Here is an 18166-nt window from a genome sequence, read left to right on the forward strand (position 1 = left end):
TATCTTAAACTCTGAAGTGTCCATATATGATATTTGCTAAAGTAAATATTTATTATTAGCATTTTCCAACTCAACCAGCATCTCTGGCATATTTCATGCTGGTATTGAGTTGTCTCAGCCCTTTGACAGAGACTCAGTACTGAAGGGAGTGTGGTGAAATGCTGCAGTCTTTTTTCATCTCAACAGAAATGTAACATACATAAATGAAAAAACTCAATTTGTAATAACTTGCATGCACCAAAATAAATGTGGATTTACTACAAAACAGACATTATAAAAAATAAAAGTTGAGAGCATTTTTAAAGTGCGTATGGTATCCTTCTATGAGCTTTATTCAAAGTAGATCAATTTGAAGGGACCGGTTTCACTTCTATTGCTTACACAAACCGAAATAAAATCTATGGTTGAATGTAGGTGGATCCCTTTAAAACTTCATTATAAATCGTCTATATGCAATTTGTTGTGGGCAGAACTTAACAATCTGAAGCACCTTTGAGGGCCTTAATGGGCAAATCTCAAACTTTCCAGGAGATTCTCACTGTTGTTGGTCTAACTGCACTCTGTTGATCAATTCCTTATGGGAGTCACATGGTAGATAATTAAAATCCTGCATTATCTGTTTAACCTGGGTGCTGAATGTGTGCTAGTTATGTCCTCTCACTTGGCAAGGCAAGAACATCCTTTCTCGGATCAGGAGACCAAAACTGCATGCTAGACCTCAAATTGCTCATTATGGCTCTGTACAACTGCGACAAGACCCCCTTGTCCTTTGATTGAATCGTCTTACAATGAAAGCCACTGGGTCACATATCATTTGCTGCACTGAACTCTTGTTTTCAGTGACTGGTGTACAAGGACATCCAAGTCTCATTGTACACTCCACTTTCCCAGTCTATCACCATTCAGGTTGAACTGATAACAAACTAAAGGGGAGCACGGTGGAAGAACCAGTAGAGCTGCTGCCTCACTGCTCCAGCAACCCAAATTCAATCCTGACCTCGGGTGCTGTCTGAGTGGAATTTACATGTTCTCCCTGTGACTTTGTAAATGTTCCTCATGCTCCGATTTCCCTCGACATCCCAAAGATGCTGTTCAGTAGGTTAATTGCCCATTATGAATTGCCCCTAATGCATTGCTGAGTCATATAATCCTGGAGGGTGTTGTGAGAAATGTAGAGAATAAAATGGGATTAGTATAAATTGGTCAGAATGGACTGGATGGATTCAATCACCTGCTTCCATGCTTTTGACTTTAAATGCAGATGGATTTTTGGAGATAGTCCCTAAAGTGGAGCCAATGTTGGGTTGCAGTTTTAATTATGGTTCTCCAGTTTCCACTGAGTTTAATTATTTATTATTTAAATAACTGGGATGACTCTAACTGAAAGCAGAGTAGCGTAGGGTCTGCATTCTGGTTCATGTGGATTGACAGTTTCTACACCAACAGTAAGGAAACTACTCAGGAAAATACTAATAGAAAATGAACTACCTTTGTTTTGTAACAAAGGCACTGTGTTTCACTGTGCTCATTTGTTTTCCTTGGTCCACGCTGTGTCGACAAAGGGACATTGGGAGGGGACAAAATGCTCAGTTTGCATCGTCGGATGATATTAAGATCCTCGCACATGGACTTCTCCAGCTGGGACAAGGGCTGAAACAGCACATGGACAGAACAAGGGAAGAAATGAAGGCCGTCTTAGAGCAGTTGAACGCTTATAATATCTCCATCCACAAACTGAGAGGAATAGCAAAAAATGATGAAAAGACTCTGAAAGAGACAACTATGAAACTAGAACTTCAGAATGAGCTTCACAAGAGATCTGTGGAGCTTGGAACTGAGCTAATGAAGGCACTCCAGGAACGACAATTAGTCGTCAGCAAGGTCGATTCCCTGGACAGGAAGCTGGAGAAAATTCTAGGGAATGATACAGAGAAGAACAGGTCTGTCAACCTCCTCTCTTGCAAGGTAAGCAGAGATTCACCTGGAAGTGTGAGTAAACATAGAAAGATTTGGATGTTCTTAAAACTGTTAAATGTGATATAGTTATAGATTTACACCAAGAATCTGTATTGATATTTCAAATCCCCTCTCGAATCTTATAATTAGTTGCTGGAAAATTCACAGAAGACTCCTCTCCCAAAGCTATCTGGATTTGCAAATGGCCATTGCAGGCTTGTCCAGACAAATAACTCGGAATGGATAGGAATTTGTAGTTTTCAAGTAAATATAGTCAAATGTTTTTTTATGGCTTAAAATGATTTCTAAACATTTGCTATATTTATTATTCCAAAAGGATCTACATCCAGGATTATTAGAATGGTTCAACACAGATGATTGAGTGGACTTGAGCCTTGTCTATATTGTCTATAAGGGAATCATTGTTATGGATATTTCCAAGTGTTCATTTTCAGGCACATACTGAAACTGCCAGTTTTCTGACCTGCAGTATCTTCAGACATTGTAACGCACCTGAGCACAGATCTAGGAAATGTCACTATTTATTTCTCACAGTCTCTGAAGCAGTCAGAATTTAACCTACCTATTTAAATTATCAAAATTCCCGATTTATGTAAGCAGTACAGTGGCGCAGAGGTACAGTTGCTGCCTTACAGTGCCTGAAACCCGGGTTCAATCCTGACTACGAGTGTTGTCTGTACAGAGTTTGAACTTTTCCCCAGTGACCACTTGGGTTTTCTCCGGGTGCTCCCTGCCTCAGAGGGCGGTGGAGGCAGGTTCTCTGGCTGCTTTCAAGAGAGAGCTAGATAGGGATCTTAAAAATAGCAGAGTCGGGGGATATGGGGAGAAGGCAAGAACGGGGTACTGATTGGGGATGATCAGCCATGATCACATTGAATGGCAGTGCTGGCTCGAAGGGCCAAATGGCCTACTCCTGCATCTATTGTCTATTGTCTACGGTTTTCTCCCGCATTCCAAAGACATGCAGGTTTGCAGGTTATTTGGCATCTGTAACTGTGTCGGATAGAACTAGTGCATGAGTGATTGATGGTTGGCAAGTGGGCCAAAAGGCCTGTTCCCTAAATTCCCTGAGTTCCCTGAATAAGATTGCCAACGATCTGTCAATAGGAAGTCATTAACTCGCTCTTCTCGTCAATGCTGAAGTATCGTGATGTTTCAGTTGTTTGTATGCCTCCCACAGGACATACACTCCCCCCTCAATGCATCTTCCAGGTTAAATATGTATTGGTCTTCATAAAACATGGATCTACCAAACCTGCCTTGAAAGGTTTTATGAAAATATGCCTAAATAAAATGTATATAATCTGAAAATATCTTGTTGAGAGATCTGCAGGGGAACAGAAGGTGAGAAAACAATAAAACTGTGTACAGGTCTTGAGGCAGATTTCATGTTCTTTTAAGGGCCTGTCCGACTTGGGCGTCATTTGCGCGTCATTTACATGACATCCTAAAAATTGGTTGGCGCGTGGTGACGCGTGCATGGCGCGTGGTGGTGTATGCAGTGACGCGTGGTAACGTGCGGCGCCCCAGGATTTTGGAATGCTCAAAATCTTCGCACGACACCTGCGTGACGTATCCCTTGTGCACGCTGACACACTGATGGCGTATTCTGACGTACTGACGGCGTACGTGTAGCGCGTGGTGATGCATGGTTACACACGGTGACACACGAACATTGCCTATGCTAATTTATGATGCGTCACCGTCTGTCAACGTCCGTAACCATGTGCCTCCTGTGCGCCATTTGCACGCCGCACCACGTGATCACCCGGGTATAAAGCACGCGCAGTTTTGAAAATGTTTCACTGGGAAAATCCTTGTCACGGAGATCGGTCTAAATACGAACGACATTGCAAATGGCTCCCAAAAGAAGCAGGGCCCTCAAGAGCACTTGGCGCTCGATTGTCGTACTGCTAGACGATTTTTGCACGTCAGTCACTACCGGCCTGTCGCGTAAATGACGGGCAAATGACGCCCAGGTGGGACAGGCCCTTTACAACGTAGAAGCAGCCATTTGGCTCGTCGATCTGTGCTACTCTCAAGAGCATTCCCATCAATCTCATTTCCCCCACTTATTTTTCTGCAATCTATTCTCTCTCACATGACCATTAGCTCCCCCCTGATTCACCACCACCACCCACCTACATTAGGGGTTATAAATAGAAGCCATTTAATCTACTACTGATAGCTCTGCAGGCCTGGTTTAGCCAGCTACCAAATACTTTTCAGCTGTTTCAAGGGCTGAGCTAGTTCTGGCTTCTCATCACTCCAAAATGACAGCTTTATGTCATGCAAGCCCCTTTATGTCACAACGTCGTGATTTGCTTTGGCTTTAAAACTGATTAGAATTATCCTGAAAATGTGGGCTGCTTCTGAAGTAGCCAAACATTGCCAAGAGTAAAAGTGGTGTCATATATTACCGTGATATATGGGTATAATACTAAAGACGCAATGAATAAAATCTCTTTATATGCAGATGATGTATTAATATATATTACAAAGCCAGAAACTAGCATTCCAAACCTATTAAATTTAATAATTCAATTTGGTCTGTTTTCGGGATACAGAATTAATTGGAATAAAAGCAAAATCATGCCACTAACGGAACTCAATTTATACACATTACAACAATCACCGTTTAAAATAGTTAAGGAAAAACTTAGATATTTAGGAATTTATGTAACTAAGACGTATACTTCTTTATTTAAATTAAACTTCCCACCTTTACTGAATAAACTACATAAGAATATTCAGTATTTAAGAAGGAACTGCAGATGCTGGAGAATCGAAGGTACACTAAAAAGCTGGAGAAACTCAGCGGGTGCAGCAGCATCTATGGAGCGAAGGAAATAGGCAACGTTTCCCGCTGCACCCGCTGAGTTTCTCCAGCTTTTTTGTGTACCTAAGAATATTCAGTATTGGCTTCCTATTTCAATGTTTGGTAGAATTAATGCTATAAAAATGATATTTTTACCGCAATTATTGTACCTACTTCAATCAATTCCGATTTATCTCCCAAACATTTTTTTTGGAAAAAAGTCAATACCATTGTTACAAGCTTTATTTAGGATTATAAGAATTATAGAATAAGCAAAAAACATCTATGTAAATCAAAGACAAATGGAGGTTTAGCCTTACCAAATTTTTTGTCTTACTTTTGGGCAGTCCATATTAAAAACATGAATTTCTGGCTGGAAGAAATGGATCAGCAGCCAGATTGGTTAAGGATGGAAAAGGAAGACTGTTTGACTTTGTTTGCTCCAACAAAACTGCACAAAAAAACCTATGGGACATCTTTATAGGGAAGGCACTTTTCTTTCATTTCAGGAGTTACAACAGATCTACGGAGTACACTCAAATAACTTTTTCAGATATCTACAACTTAGAGATTACGTTAAATCTAATACACAAGATTATAGGACTAGGGAACCAGAAATCCTTGATGAATGTTTGAATAAAAATCCTAATACAGAAAAATTAATAACTTATATTTATAACAACCTCTTAGATAGCGAGGTCCCATCGATGGAATTATATAGACACACATGGGAAAATGAATTAGGCCAACCTATAATTAAAGATATTTGGGACGAAAGTTTACAATATATACATCACTGCTCGTTAAATGCCAGACATGCCTTAATACAATTTAAAGTATTACACAGATTACATTACTCTAAAACAAAACTAAATAGAATCTTCCCACATATCTCTCCTATTTGTGATAAATGTCAGCATCTAGAGGCTAACAACGCATACTTTTGTAAATTGTATAAAAATCAAAAATTTCTGGATTGATATTTTTAGAATAATTTCTGAAGTTGTCAATACCAAATTGGATCCCGACTCAAAACTAATAATACTAGGAATATCAGAACAAAGCCTAACACTCACAACAAGCCAAATAAACCTTCTCGACTATAGTATAATAACTGGGAAAAAATTAATATTAAAATTTTGGAAAGGCCCTATAACCCCCACAATTAAGATGTGGATTATGAAAATGTCGGAGACCCTACACTTGGAAAGAATTAGACTCGGCTTAATGGACAAACAAGAACTTTTTGTCAGAATATGGTCTCCATTCATTGATTATTTGAAGGGGTAGATCGGTTCAGCACGGGAACCTAACTGAAGCTTGAACTCGGGATTAGATGAAAGGTTATACTTTATAATTTTCGAACCCATCTCCAATGATGTATTATTTGTAAATTATTCCATTCTTTTTTATCATGCCATCAGTTTTTTTTTTCTTTCTCTCTTACTCTCTATCTATAAAAAAAAAAAAAACTAGAATCAATCCACAACTGATAATATTAATAATGTACGACTGATATACATGAAATGTTTTTATTATGATATGTGTTTGCTTCTAATAAAAATATTTTAAAAAAAAAAAAAGTTATATTACAGTGACTTAAACAGTCCAAGTTCTCTCTTCAGTCTGTACCAGAGGTCCAAAACAAGCTTGTCAATGAAGTATTGGTGCTGATAAAAGCTCAGCAACTGCAGATCAATGAACAGAACCATCAGATTCATCTGCTGGAGGACAAGGTCTGTGAAACATCTGACTATACTTGTGGCCCCTCGTGAGTAGTAATTATGACTACTATACCTCATACAATAAATAATTTCCACTAAAGCACTGTGCAAAGTCATAATTATAAAGTCTAAAGAAGAGTCCCAACCCAAATTGCCACATATCCATTCTCTCTTTAGATGCTGCGTGATCACTTGTATTTTGCTCATAACTGTAAAGACTTGTATAGTGTAAAAGAACATGTAACTTGATACATGTTTTTGAACATTTGTTTATATTACTGTAAATTGAGAAATAAATTCTGATCTTTTAACTTCAGTTGTTTCCAATCCTAAAGTTCAGCCATTTTTTAATGGTTATTAATTGTTCCTGTGCAAGGACTGAAGATAGAAATACAAAAATATGCAGAAAAATACTCTTCTAACCTATCAGCCCCTTCACATTGATGGATCTTTGCAATTCTCTGTCCCAGAGAGTTGTGAGGACAAGTTCACCGGAATCATTTAACATGAAGTGAAAGATTGGGAAATGTAGGGCTATGGCATCCCGTACATAGATGAAGTTGAGGCCTGGGGTAGATCATATTGAATGGCAAGGCGGACTTGAAGGGCTCAATAACCTACTCCTGCACCTATTTGTGTTCTAGGAAGATAATATAAGTTTGAAGTATATAATATCATGAGAGGCATAGACAAGATAGACAGTTAGAACCTTTTTTTCCAGGGTGGAAATGTCAAAAGATCAGAAGGCATTCCTTTAAGGTGAGAGGGGCAACGTTTATAGGAGATATGTGTAACAAGCCTTTTTTATGCAGAGTGGTGGGTGGCTGGAACATGCTGCCAGGGGATAGAGGAAGATACAATAGTGACATTTAATAGTTTTTTTGATAGGCTCATCGATATGCGGGGAATCGAATGGAAGAACATGGGTCATGTTTCGGCAGAAGAGATTAATTTAACAGCATCATGATCGGCATAGACATTGTGGGTCAAAGCGCCTGTTCCTGTGCTGTACTGTTAACCAGCTAAGATATTTGCCTCTTCTTTGAAATGGCTTTGCAAGCCACTTAGTTGAAGAACAATGGGATGGTAATAAATGGTAATAATCAATTCCTGCAAAAATAATTTAAATAAAAAGCATTTGTGGCGACAATGTTCTTTAAAGTGATAATAAAACATTTTCAAAACTTGTTGATAAGCTCAGTCCTCAATATGTACAATAACACTTTCTTCTGATTAGTTTTGAAAACAAAACTCAACACCAACTCGTTAGTTTGGAGGTCAGCTGATATCTATTATGTCAGAAAGGAATCTTAAAAAGACAGCATGCATTTGAAATATTCACTGTTATTTATTGAGGAACTTTATAGCACTTGGACAGCTGGGCAATCTATTTAGGTAATATTCTTCGGTTATGTTAAAGACAGTTTTACATCTGAAGTATAAGACTTCCTGACAAATCATTGAAATATTACAATTATAAATGTATCGGACAGAAAAGATCAACGATAATCAAAAAATAACTCGCTCCTCAGATACCACAATTCACTTTTGATTGCAGTGTATGTTATCTGTGATTCTTTTAACCAATTATATTTAATTAATCTAAACCAATTTGTTTTTTTGTAAACCGGCATTTGCGGTTCCTTTGTCCTCTATAGCTTTAGACAATTACTTGAACGTAATGCCAGTTCTTGTGGCAAAGAAACCCTTGCCCTATGCCAACTACCACTAGCAACACACATCAGGAACATTCACAAAAGTACAGGCAAATTGTATAATGATGGATTGTCAGGTTAAATGTTTTTTTTAAGAAAATGTTTCATTGTTTCTAAACCGCCACCCCCTGCCAATATGAAGGTGCTGAATAGAGGCTTTGAATCCAAGGAATATTACAACTTCAGGAAAAGGAAAGGAAACAACTCTGCCAATGATCAGAATGGCCACCTGTCAGTCTCACCCAACAGTGAGTATATCTTCATTACTCTGCCAGAAACTTCTGAAACATGAATAGTCCCAAAAGACACACGAGAGGATAGTGTCCGTTGTTGGATGCCGACATTATCTTTGGTGCAGCCAACGCCAAGGCTCGTGGGGGGACCACAGTCTAGGATCCTTCCGCTGCTGCTGGACATGGGGGGCACGGTATAACAAATTGGGCCAGACTGCAGTTTCTGATACTGAAAAAACTTGTATAGTCTCCGAAAATGTCGGATAAATTTTGTTTGTTTGAATGGTTCAGGAATTGTATATATTTATCAATGAATAAAGTCTATTTTGAAATTAAAAAAATAAAATAAATAAATAACTCTTTGCTGCTCTAACATGGGCAGACTGCAGTTTCTGATCACAGATGATTGGTTCTAAGTTGTTATTCTAACTTAGTACCCGAGATTTCAGACTAATAAATAATGTCCTCTGCTGCGGCACTCTGAACTGGTGCCAATTGGGAGGCATGGGTGAAGCTTAGGTATTGACTAATGTATCAAACAAAGTCATTAATAAAGAATGCGTAGGAAAGAACTACAGATCGAAGGTAGACACAAAATGCTGGAATAACTCAGCGGGACAGGCAGTATCTCTGGAGAGAAGGAATGGGCGACATTTCGGGTTGTGACCCTTCAAGGGTCTCAACCAAAAACGTCACCTATTCCTTCTCTCCAGAGATGTTGCCTGGCCTGCTGAGTTCCTCCAGCTTTTGTTTCTATCTTTGGTCTAAATCAGCATCTGCAGTTTCTTCTTACTCATTAACAAAGAAGTTCATCACCAGATACCAACATTGGCTTGAAAAATATTGAAACCAGCTCAGCAGCATCCTTATTTAATTTCTGTTTGGAGAATATTCTATTTCAATGAAAAAAGTCCTGACAAATTCAGTGTTTTCAGAACTGAGTAATGCTCTTCAGTGTTGTTACCTTATGCAGTGTGCTCAGAATCAGGTCATCACAAGCAAGGCAATGGAATATAACTAAAAGAGTTTTCAGATGATAGTGAAACTCCTACAATCTCATCTACTGTATACGGCGTTCCCGATGTGGTCTCCCATAAATCAACGAGACCAAGTGTAGATTTGGTGGCCACTTCGCTGAACACTTGCGCTCGGTCCGTCAAGGGTTACTGGATCTCCCAGTTCCTAGCCATTTTAATTCCCCTTCCCACTCCAATGCTGATCTTTCTGTCATGGGCCAGATTGCCAGAGTGAGGCCACACGCAAACTGGGGGAACAACACCTTATACTCCTTGTGGGTACTTTGTAGCCCAATCGTATGAACATTGATTTCTCCAATTTTAGGTCACCTCAAACACCAGCCCCTTCAACTCTTCAATCCTTTTGTCTCACACATTGTGTTTTTTTAATCTCGAGCTTTTGTCCAACTATCTGCCTATCAGGGGTGCTGGCTCGAAGGGCCGAATGGCCTACTCCTGCACCTATTCAATTTTTTCTATGTTCTAACCCCCCCCACCTGTATCAACCTATTACTGCCATGATTTGTCCTGCTCTCCACTTCTCCATCTCCACCCCCCCCCCATCCAATTTAGACTGAAGAAGTACCTCAAGCCCAAATGTCACATCCATGTTCTCCAGAGATGCTGCCTGGCCCACTGAGTTACCCCAGCACTTTAGTCAAGCATCTGCAGTGCCTTGTTTCTAGATGCTGAAAGTCATGTGAGCTAGATGGTAATTCTTTCTTGTCTGTCACTATTTGAACTTTATAATTTAACAGTAATCACTCCTCACGAACATTCCATCCCTTTAATCTCACTGCAATGTAACTCTGTTCACAAATCTTAATGCAGTGAAGTATTGGCTTCATTCCCATGATACAGGTAGTATGGAATTTCTTGATACTGTGTAAAGAATGATGCATGTAAAGTTTATCTTATTTCCTGATATCATATGTGAATCAGCCCTTTCATTTCTTATCTTCTAGGTGACTGTTATCAAATTTTCAAGAGGGGCGAGCGAACTAGTGGAGTTTATAGAATCCAGCCAGAAGGATCTCAGCCATTTCAAACATACTGCCAAATGACTGCAGGTCAGTACTCAAAACCTCCGAGCACCTTGCCCAAGCTTCATTATGTTTTATGATTCGCAAACAAAAAAATAAAGAAGATGTCAATGTAAATATTATTTACTTGTGTTTTTCAAAGTCTATACTGTATGAACAAGCATTATCTTCAAAGAGCTGCTGTAAACTATTAACTGCTCTCTCCTGTTCTCTCAAACAGAATTAGGTTGGACTGTGATTCAGCAGCGATTTAATGGCTCGGTGAACTTTGATCACTTGTGGTTGGATTATAAAACTGGATTTGGGGCACCTCAGGGTAAGAATTTATCACTATTTACTTGTTATTTCATCTGCATCAATTGGATTACTAATGAACAGGCAGAGGAAAAACATTTTTAACATCCTATTCTTTTTGAAATGCTGTAAAACAACTAAATGTAAATTTGACTCTCACTTAACCAACTATATTGTTTGTGATGTTGCTTGCTTCTGACATTATTTATCATTAATGAATGTAATAAAAGATACATCTGTCCTGCACATTTTTAGCTTTAGGTGTCCACAGAACCAAACTCTGAATAGTGACTTTATAGAAATTTGTGAATTGTAAAACATCAGGAGATACAAATAACTTGTGGCATCGAAGGAAAATATTGTCATAGAGAGAAGATTGACCTAAAAAAGTTTGGGATAAATGGGTTATTTTCAGATTGATGCTGAGAGGATGCTGTCCCAACAGAAGCATCTAAAACCAGGGAATAATAGTCCATTTAATAGAAAGACAAGGAGGAATATCTTCTCTCTGAGGGTTACGAATCTTGGGAACAACATCAGGCATGATTTTATTGAATGATAGATCTAGCTCAAGGTGCCATATAACCTTGTCCAGATTCTTACGTTCTTGTTCAAAACTATTTGCAGCAAGTTAACAATTTTTGAATTGTTGTGATGTAGGAAACATTGCAACCAATTTATGCAGGTTTCCACAACCTCACACTGATAAAGAACAGAGAATCTCTTTATCCGTGATTTTGAATGTCAAGCAGCAGGGATCACTCCCAATCTTTCCTTATAATAGCATCATATGATCTTTCACATTCATACGAGACAAGCAGCACCTATGTTTAGCTTTGTCAAGGAGAAGAAAATCTGACAGAATGGCACTCCCTTAATAGAGAGAGCACTGTCACCAACCTGTATTTTAGTTTTCAAGATTTCAACTTAAAACCTATGGCAAGAAGGCACCATTAAAACCATGAAAAACATAAAAGCCTGCATATTGGCAAGGCTTTTTCTAAAAAAAATACTGATTTATTTCTATTCAGGTGAATTCTGGTTGGGCTTGGAAAACTTCTATCAAATTGCTCGTCAGGACCAATATGTTTTGAGAATCGAACTGGAGGACTGGAAGAAAAAGTCACGACACATTGATTATGCATTTATGCTCGGCAACGAGGACAACAGCTACAGCTTGCAAATCAGTCAAGTTTTGTCTGGAGATCTCTCTTCAACTATGAGTTCCTGTAAAGCAGTTCCATTCTCAACCACTGATCGAGACAGTGACCTTCACTCCATGATAAACTGTGCTGAGCAACATTCAGGTATGATGCTGTTAATTATAAAGAGCAGCAACATTGTCTTGTAATTCAGCAAAGTACAGGCTAGCAGGGGGCACAACCTTACAATTTCCAATATAACCTTGACTACAATTCAAAAAGCCTTTAACTTAGTCTATCTTAGCATGTAACGTAGCTTAGGGGATCATGACAGAAGCCTCCTTGTGGCGATCCCCGGAAACGACGACACGATGCACTCAGTGACACGTCGGGTAACCAATTCTGTCAACATGTTCGACGATGACGGAAGCCAACAGCGAGCTATGCTTCGTCTGACACACGAGCGAACAAACTTAGCTTAGCCTTTACCAAGCAAGATGGAGTACCATGAAGTCATGAAAGGTGCCATTAAAATGCATAATTTTTCTTTGTGTTCAATGATCTTTATCTTAGTCACAGGCAGATGCTTCAATTAATTTCAATACTCCAAAATGAAAAGAGAAATTAATGCAGGTTAATGTCTCAAAATCAATCTGGTTCCTTCTTAACTTGGGTTCCGTGGCCTTCTGTGGTAAAGAATTCCACAAGTTAACCAGCCTCTGAGTGAATACATTTCTCCTCACCTAATTCCTAATTTTTTTTTTCTCTTCCTGAATCGATGAAACTTTGTTACAGATCCACAAGCCTAGCTGATAGAAACATAGAAATTAGGTGCAGGAGTAGGCCATTCGGCCCTTCGAGCCTGCACCACCATTCAATATGATCATGGCTGATCATAAAACTCAGTATCCCGTACCTGCCTTCTCTCCATACCCATTGATTTTTAGCCACAAGGGCCAATTCTTAAATATAGCAGAACTGGCCTCAACTACCCTCTGTGGCAGAGAGTTCCAGAGATTCACCACTCTCTGTGTGAAAAAAAGTTCTTCTCATCTCTGATTTGAAGGATTTCCCCCGTATCCTTAAGCTGTGACCCCTTGTCCTGATAGTCTCTCATTGTATGAGTCCCGCCATTCTAGGAATCAGTCTGTTGACATTCTCTGTAAAGTAGGAACATCTCTTTTATTTATTTTAATTTTTTTTTAAATTTAGAGATACAGGGTCACCGGGTCCGTGCCGACTAGCAATCCCCGCCTATATACACTATCCCACACACACTAGGGACATTTTTTACATTTATACCAAGCCAATGTACTAACAAACCTGTACGTCTTTGGAGTGTGGGAGGAACCGAAGATCTCGGAGAAAACCCATGCAGGTCACGGGGAGAATGTACAAACTCCGTGCAGACAGCACCCTTAGTCAGGATCAAACCCAGATCTTCGGCGCTGCATTTACTGTAATGCAGCAACTCCACCTCTGCGCCACCGTTCCATCCTTGGGCAAGGAGACCAAGACTGCAAATATACTCAAGAAGGGGTCTCAGCAGGTCCCGAATAATTACAAGACATCCTAAACACAGAACCTCTTGCAACAAAGGCCAACATACTATTTGTTTTCTTATCGGCTTGCTGCAAATTCATGTTTATGTTCTGTGACTGGTATTCATCGACCCCCAGGTCCTTTTATATGTCAGAATCTTCCTTTCATCACTGCATTTTAGTTTTTCCAACCAAAGTTCATAACTTCACATTTATCCGTGTTATAATGTCATATATTTTCACATTCATTCAACTTTGCATCGTTTAACTAAATTACCTCATATTTCAACATATGAAAACGTAATTATGTATTGTTATAATGAGGCCCAATGCAAGGTTATGGAACAACACTTCATCGTCTATTTGGGCACATGGAGTCAGATTGATACAGTGTGGAAACAGGCCTTTGGCCCAACTTGTCCACACCGGCTAACATGTCCCAGCTACACTAGTCCCACCTGCCCATGTTTGGTCCATATCCCTCCAAACCTGTCCTATCCTTGTACTTGTCTAACTGTTTCTTAAATGTTGGGGTAGTCCCTGCCTCAACTGCCTTTTCTGGCAGCTTGTTCCACACACCCGTCACCCTTTGTGTAAAAAAGTTACCTCTCAGACTCCAATTAATGTTTTCCCCTTAACTTTAAATCTATGCCCTCTGGACCTTGATTCACCTCATCTGGGCAAGAGAATCTGTGCATCCACCCGATCTATTCCTCATTTTCCACATGGCAGATTTCTACACTCAATCTTGAGTTCACCCAAATTTAGATAACACACACTTCTTTCTAAACAAAAGGCTAAATTACCATGTCTGCCTCTCGTCACTTTAACTAGGCTTCTTGTTAATGTAGTCTAGCCTGCTGGAACGTTGCACAGCCATACAATTATAATGCATTACATTGAATAATTGCTATTCCAAGAGCCCCCATCAACCCATTTGGTCTCATCCTATGAGAGATATTCCCTTGGTTCTACCCACCCCTCTCTCCCACTGAAAACAAACTCATTTTTCTTTTTTTCCTCCAATTCTGGCGAAGGGTCTTGTCAACTCTGCTTCTCTATCCATAGATACCTTAGCCTATTGAGTGTTTCCAACATTTTCTGTTTCTATTTAAAATGCTATATTTATGCTGATGTAATTTAATTATTCCCCAGCTTCCCAATGATTAAATAAAATCAGTAAGATTAGCCACAGTGATAAACAGCGAGAGATTGTGAGTCAAATTTACACTTTGATAGGCAGATGACTGGACAAAGGCCAGTGATGAAAAGACAAAAAGTATGGGATAAGGAGGTAATGAGGAGGTCGAAAGGGTAGAGAGGTGTGAAGCTAGAGAAAGTAATATTAGAAACATCGTAACATAGAAAATAGGTGCAGGAGTAAGCCATTCGGCCCTTCGAGCCTGCACGAAGGGCCGAATGGCCTACTCCTGCCCCTATTTGGTGGAAGGGGGGTGAATGGGGGGGGGGGTTATATCCAGGTGGGCCACAGGGAAGTGAGGGGAAAAAAAGTTGGGGAGAAGATCCAGGTGGGGCAGTTACCTAAAATAGGAAGTGAGGGGAAAAACAGTAGAAAATGGGGGAGTAGGCCATTCAGGGCCTGCACCGCCATTCAGTAATGATCAGGCTGATCATTTACCTAAAATACCCCCTGATCCATTTAGGATAAGGACCACATCTGTGTATTAAATATAGTCAATGAACTGGCTGTAAACTACCTTCTGCGGGAGAGAATTCCAGAGATTCACCACTCTCTGTGTGAAAAATGTTTTCCTCATCTCGGTGTATATACCACTCGGCTGTAAGCTGCTTGTTCACATTGCTTGTGGGAGACATAAATTGCTCAAAACTGAGGATAATGCCTCCATTGTTTGATTTGCAGGAAATTATATTTGTAAAATGATTATTTCACAGTTTGTTAAAAGCTTGAAATCACGACAGAATGTTTCTGCTCACAGGTGGCTGGTGGTTCAGTGGATGTGGAGAATCAAATCTGAATGGGAAATACTTTAGAAGCAGAATAAACAGACGACCAGATCGGAAGAAAGGAATTTTCTGGAAGTCCTGGAAAGGCAACTATTACTCATTTAAATCCACACGACTGATGATCCGGCCATTGCGGATAATAAACCAATAAAATATTCTTCACTTTTACAAATTTGAGACCAACAAGCACAAGGAGTGGCATTAAAATTTACATTTCCATGTTTATTTATAGACCTCAGTATGACAAATTAGGTCACATGCTTTAACAACAATATAATGGGAACACCCAGCCGGTCAAACAATATCTGCACAAAGGGAGAGTTAATGTTTCAGGTCAATGCTCTTTGGTCAGAATTTAAAACAAAAGGGAATAATTGTGCTTGAAGCTGCAGAGAGAGGGTGGGGTGAAGTGCAGAGGGGATTTCTGTGAAGACCAAGGTTTTCCAATTACTTTTGATATTAACAATGGGAAATGAATACTTCTCCTAAAATGAATGGTGATGTGTCCAGAAGAATGCATACGGAGAAAGTGACTGAGGACAAGTAGAAACCAAAATAGTGCAGGTGACACTACGTTCCTAGTGCCATAGGTGGACAATTGTGTTCCCTTTATTCTATTCACAATTTCCTTTTCACCTTTTCAGTCATGACCAGTGACTTCTGATGTAACATTGACAGTTTTACTTATTTACATTTGCTACCAGATTTACTAAATGTTCCTCTTTTACTTCAGATTTCTGCATCTCACAGCCAGCACAGTTATTTTTTTCAGAAAACAGTAGTAGTTTCTGAAGAAAGGTCACAACCTGAAACGTCACATCTTCTATCTTCTATATTACTGAAAGTCTGTTCTTGACCGGTTTTGGCCATCCGTGCTGCGATTTCTGAGAGAACGCCGTCACCTACGGCCGTCATTTTTGGCCACCTTGCTCAGAGCCCCCATTCGCCGCATGTGTGCCAAGGATTTTTCCCGTCGATTAAAAATAACAGAAATATTAATGTTTTTACAAAATTCCCCATTCTCTCTGCTGCCCACGCCAGCCCAAGAATCCATTTAGCGCACAATTTGCATACTAGCTCTTTGGAAACCAGTCCCTTCAGCCCACAACACCCATACTAATGCTCCAGAAAGCCCCCCCCCCCCCCCCAACTGGCCAGCAATATTAGAATTGGTGGAGAGGTGGAATATTGCATTGGATGACCAGCCCCCCTGTGTGATGCTGGGACCCAACAGGTCCCACTTAGTCTAGTATATATATATATATATATACTCAATAGATGCTGCCTGACCCACCAATTTACACCTGCACATTTTGTTGTTTTTTTTTCTCTCTAACTGGTTTGATTCACTTTCCCCTATTTACATTCCTGTGTACAGATCAGCTTTGATTAAAATGCATTCATTTCTTTCATGCATTAATTTCACTTTATTCTTATCAAAAACAAAAGCATAAGGGAGAGCCTTGTGTCCAGCCAATCCCAGACCTTCCCTCCGTTCTCTCCATGCATAGTTCCGTTTAGCAACTTAAACTAGAGAGGCTCCTGGTTTAATCTCCTGACGATAGATTGCTGGCCTTTGTTTCTCTTCACAGTTGCTGCCTGATCTGTTTTCTCCAGTGTTTTCTATTTTTACTTTAGATTTCCGGCAACTGCAGTCTTTTGCATTCTGATTAAAATGTATCCTTTTTCAATTCAATTTCAATGAAACTTGTCATCGAGAGTATGCAATGTTAACTCCAACAAATTCATCCTGTTCTGGTAATCAGAACCGTAAGTAGATCCAGGGGGCGAGAGCCAGAGGTGACTGATTCATCTGCCCAATGGTAAACCGCTACTGAATATAGGTGTGGGCAGATCACATTGCGTGAAGCCACTACTATCAAGTTCAGCAACCCCAATATTATTAGAATATTCAAAGGGCTTATTTGACAAAAACCTTGCGTTGCACAAGCTTAAAACCTAATTTTCAATTGACTTGAAAAGCCCAGTTTGAACTCAATTCACATAAAGGAACACCCATCACTGAACTGGCAGATCTTATCTTCACACAATAAAGATAAGATCAAGCAGTAGGGAAATTCTACTGGCTCTAGGGTTCCTCGGTAGAAGGAGCAGCATTGGACTCGGGGATAAATGAACTGAAGTGGAAGTAACTCATCAACAATCACAAAGGCAGCCTAAGAAGAAATCAGATGCAAGATCGCCCAGAAAAATTCAGCTTGTCACGATTGTAACAATAAAATACATAAAAATAACTCAGAAAATAATAATCTGCATTATAAAACAAAGCTATAAATTCACTTTTGTAATAAATATAAATAAAGTACATGTAGCTAAAGCCATTATTTATTCCTCTATATAATTTTCTGATGGATTTTATTGGCGTGGCTGAATAAGAGCACAGAGAGATATTTCATTCTTGTCAGGCTTATTCAAAAGCCAAGGTCAGTTATATTAATTACTTTTCTGGATTAATGGTTTATCAAGTTTGTTTGTGTTTTATAAACGACTTCTTACTACAATGAAATCATGGATCAAGATACTGCAAAAAAACACCAACACTCCAAGCCTGGCACATGCTTTCAAAGTGCAAATACCAAACAGATCTGAAGTTGAAGGACAGGTAGAAGAATATTCTACTGGTGCTAAAATGTTCCTATATTCATATTCAAACAGA

At 39.4% G+C, this 18166-nt stretch overlaps 2 protein-coding genes across 2 annotated transcripts in view; one reads left to right on the forward strand and one right to left on the reverse strand.

Moving 5' to 3' along the window:
- dock8 (dedicator of cytokinesis 8) overlaps window positions 1-18166 on the reverse strand; it is a 192763-nt gene that overhangs the window by 87739 nt on the left and 86858 nt on the right.
- On the forward strand, window positions 1433-16517 carry LOC129695666 (angiopoietin-related protein 4-like). Its single transcript, XM_055632828.1, has 6 exons — window positions 1433-1965; window positions 6421-8482; window positions 10449-10553; window positions 10747-10842; window positions 11852-12127; window positions 15462-16517. The coding sequence occupies exons 2-6, from the start codon at window positions 8317-8319 to the stop codon at window positions 15638-15640; spliced, it is 822 nt and encodes a 273-aa protein (XP_055488803.1). The 5' UTR covers window positions 1433-1965; window positions 6421-8316; the 3' UTR covers window positions 15641-16517.

Source organism: Leucoraja erinacea, chromosome 3 (assembly GCF_028641065.1).
Source record: "Leucoraja erinacea ecotype New England chromosome 3, Leri_hhj_1, whole genome shotgun sequence".
Taxonomy (NCBI): Eukaryota; Metazoa; Chordata; class Chondrichthyes; order Rajiformes; family Rajidae; genus Leucoraja; species Leucoraja erinaceus.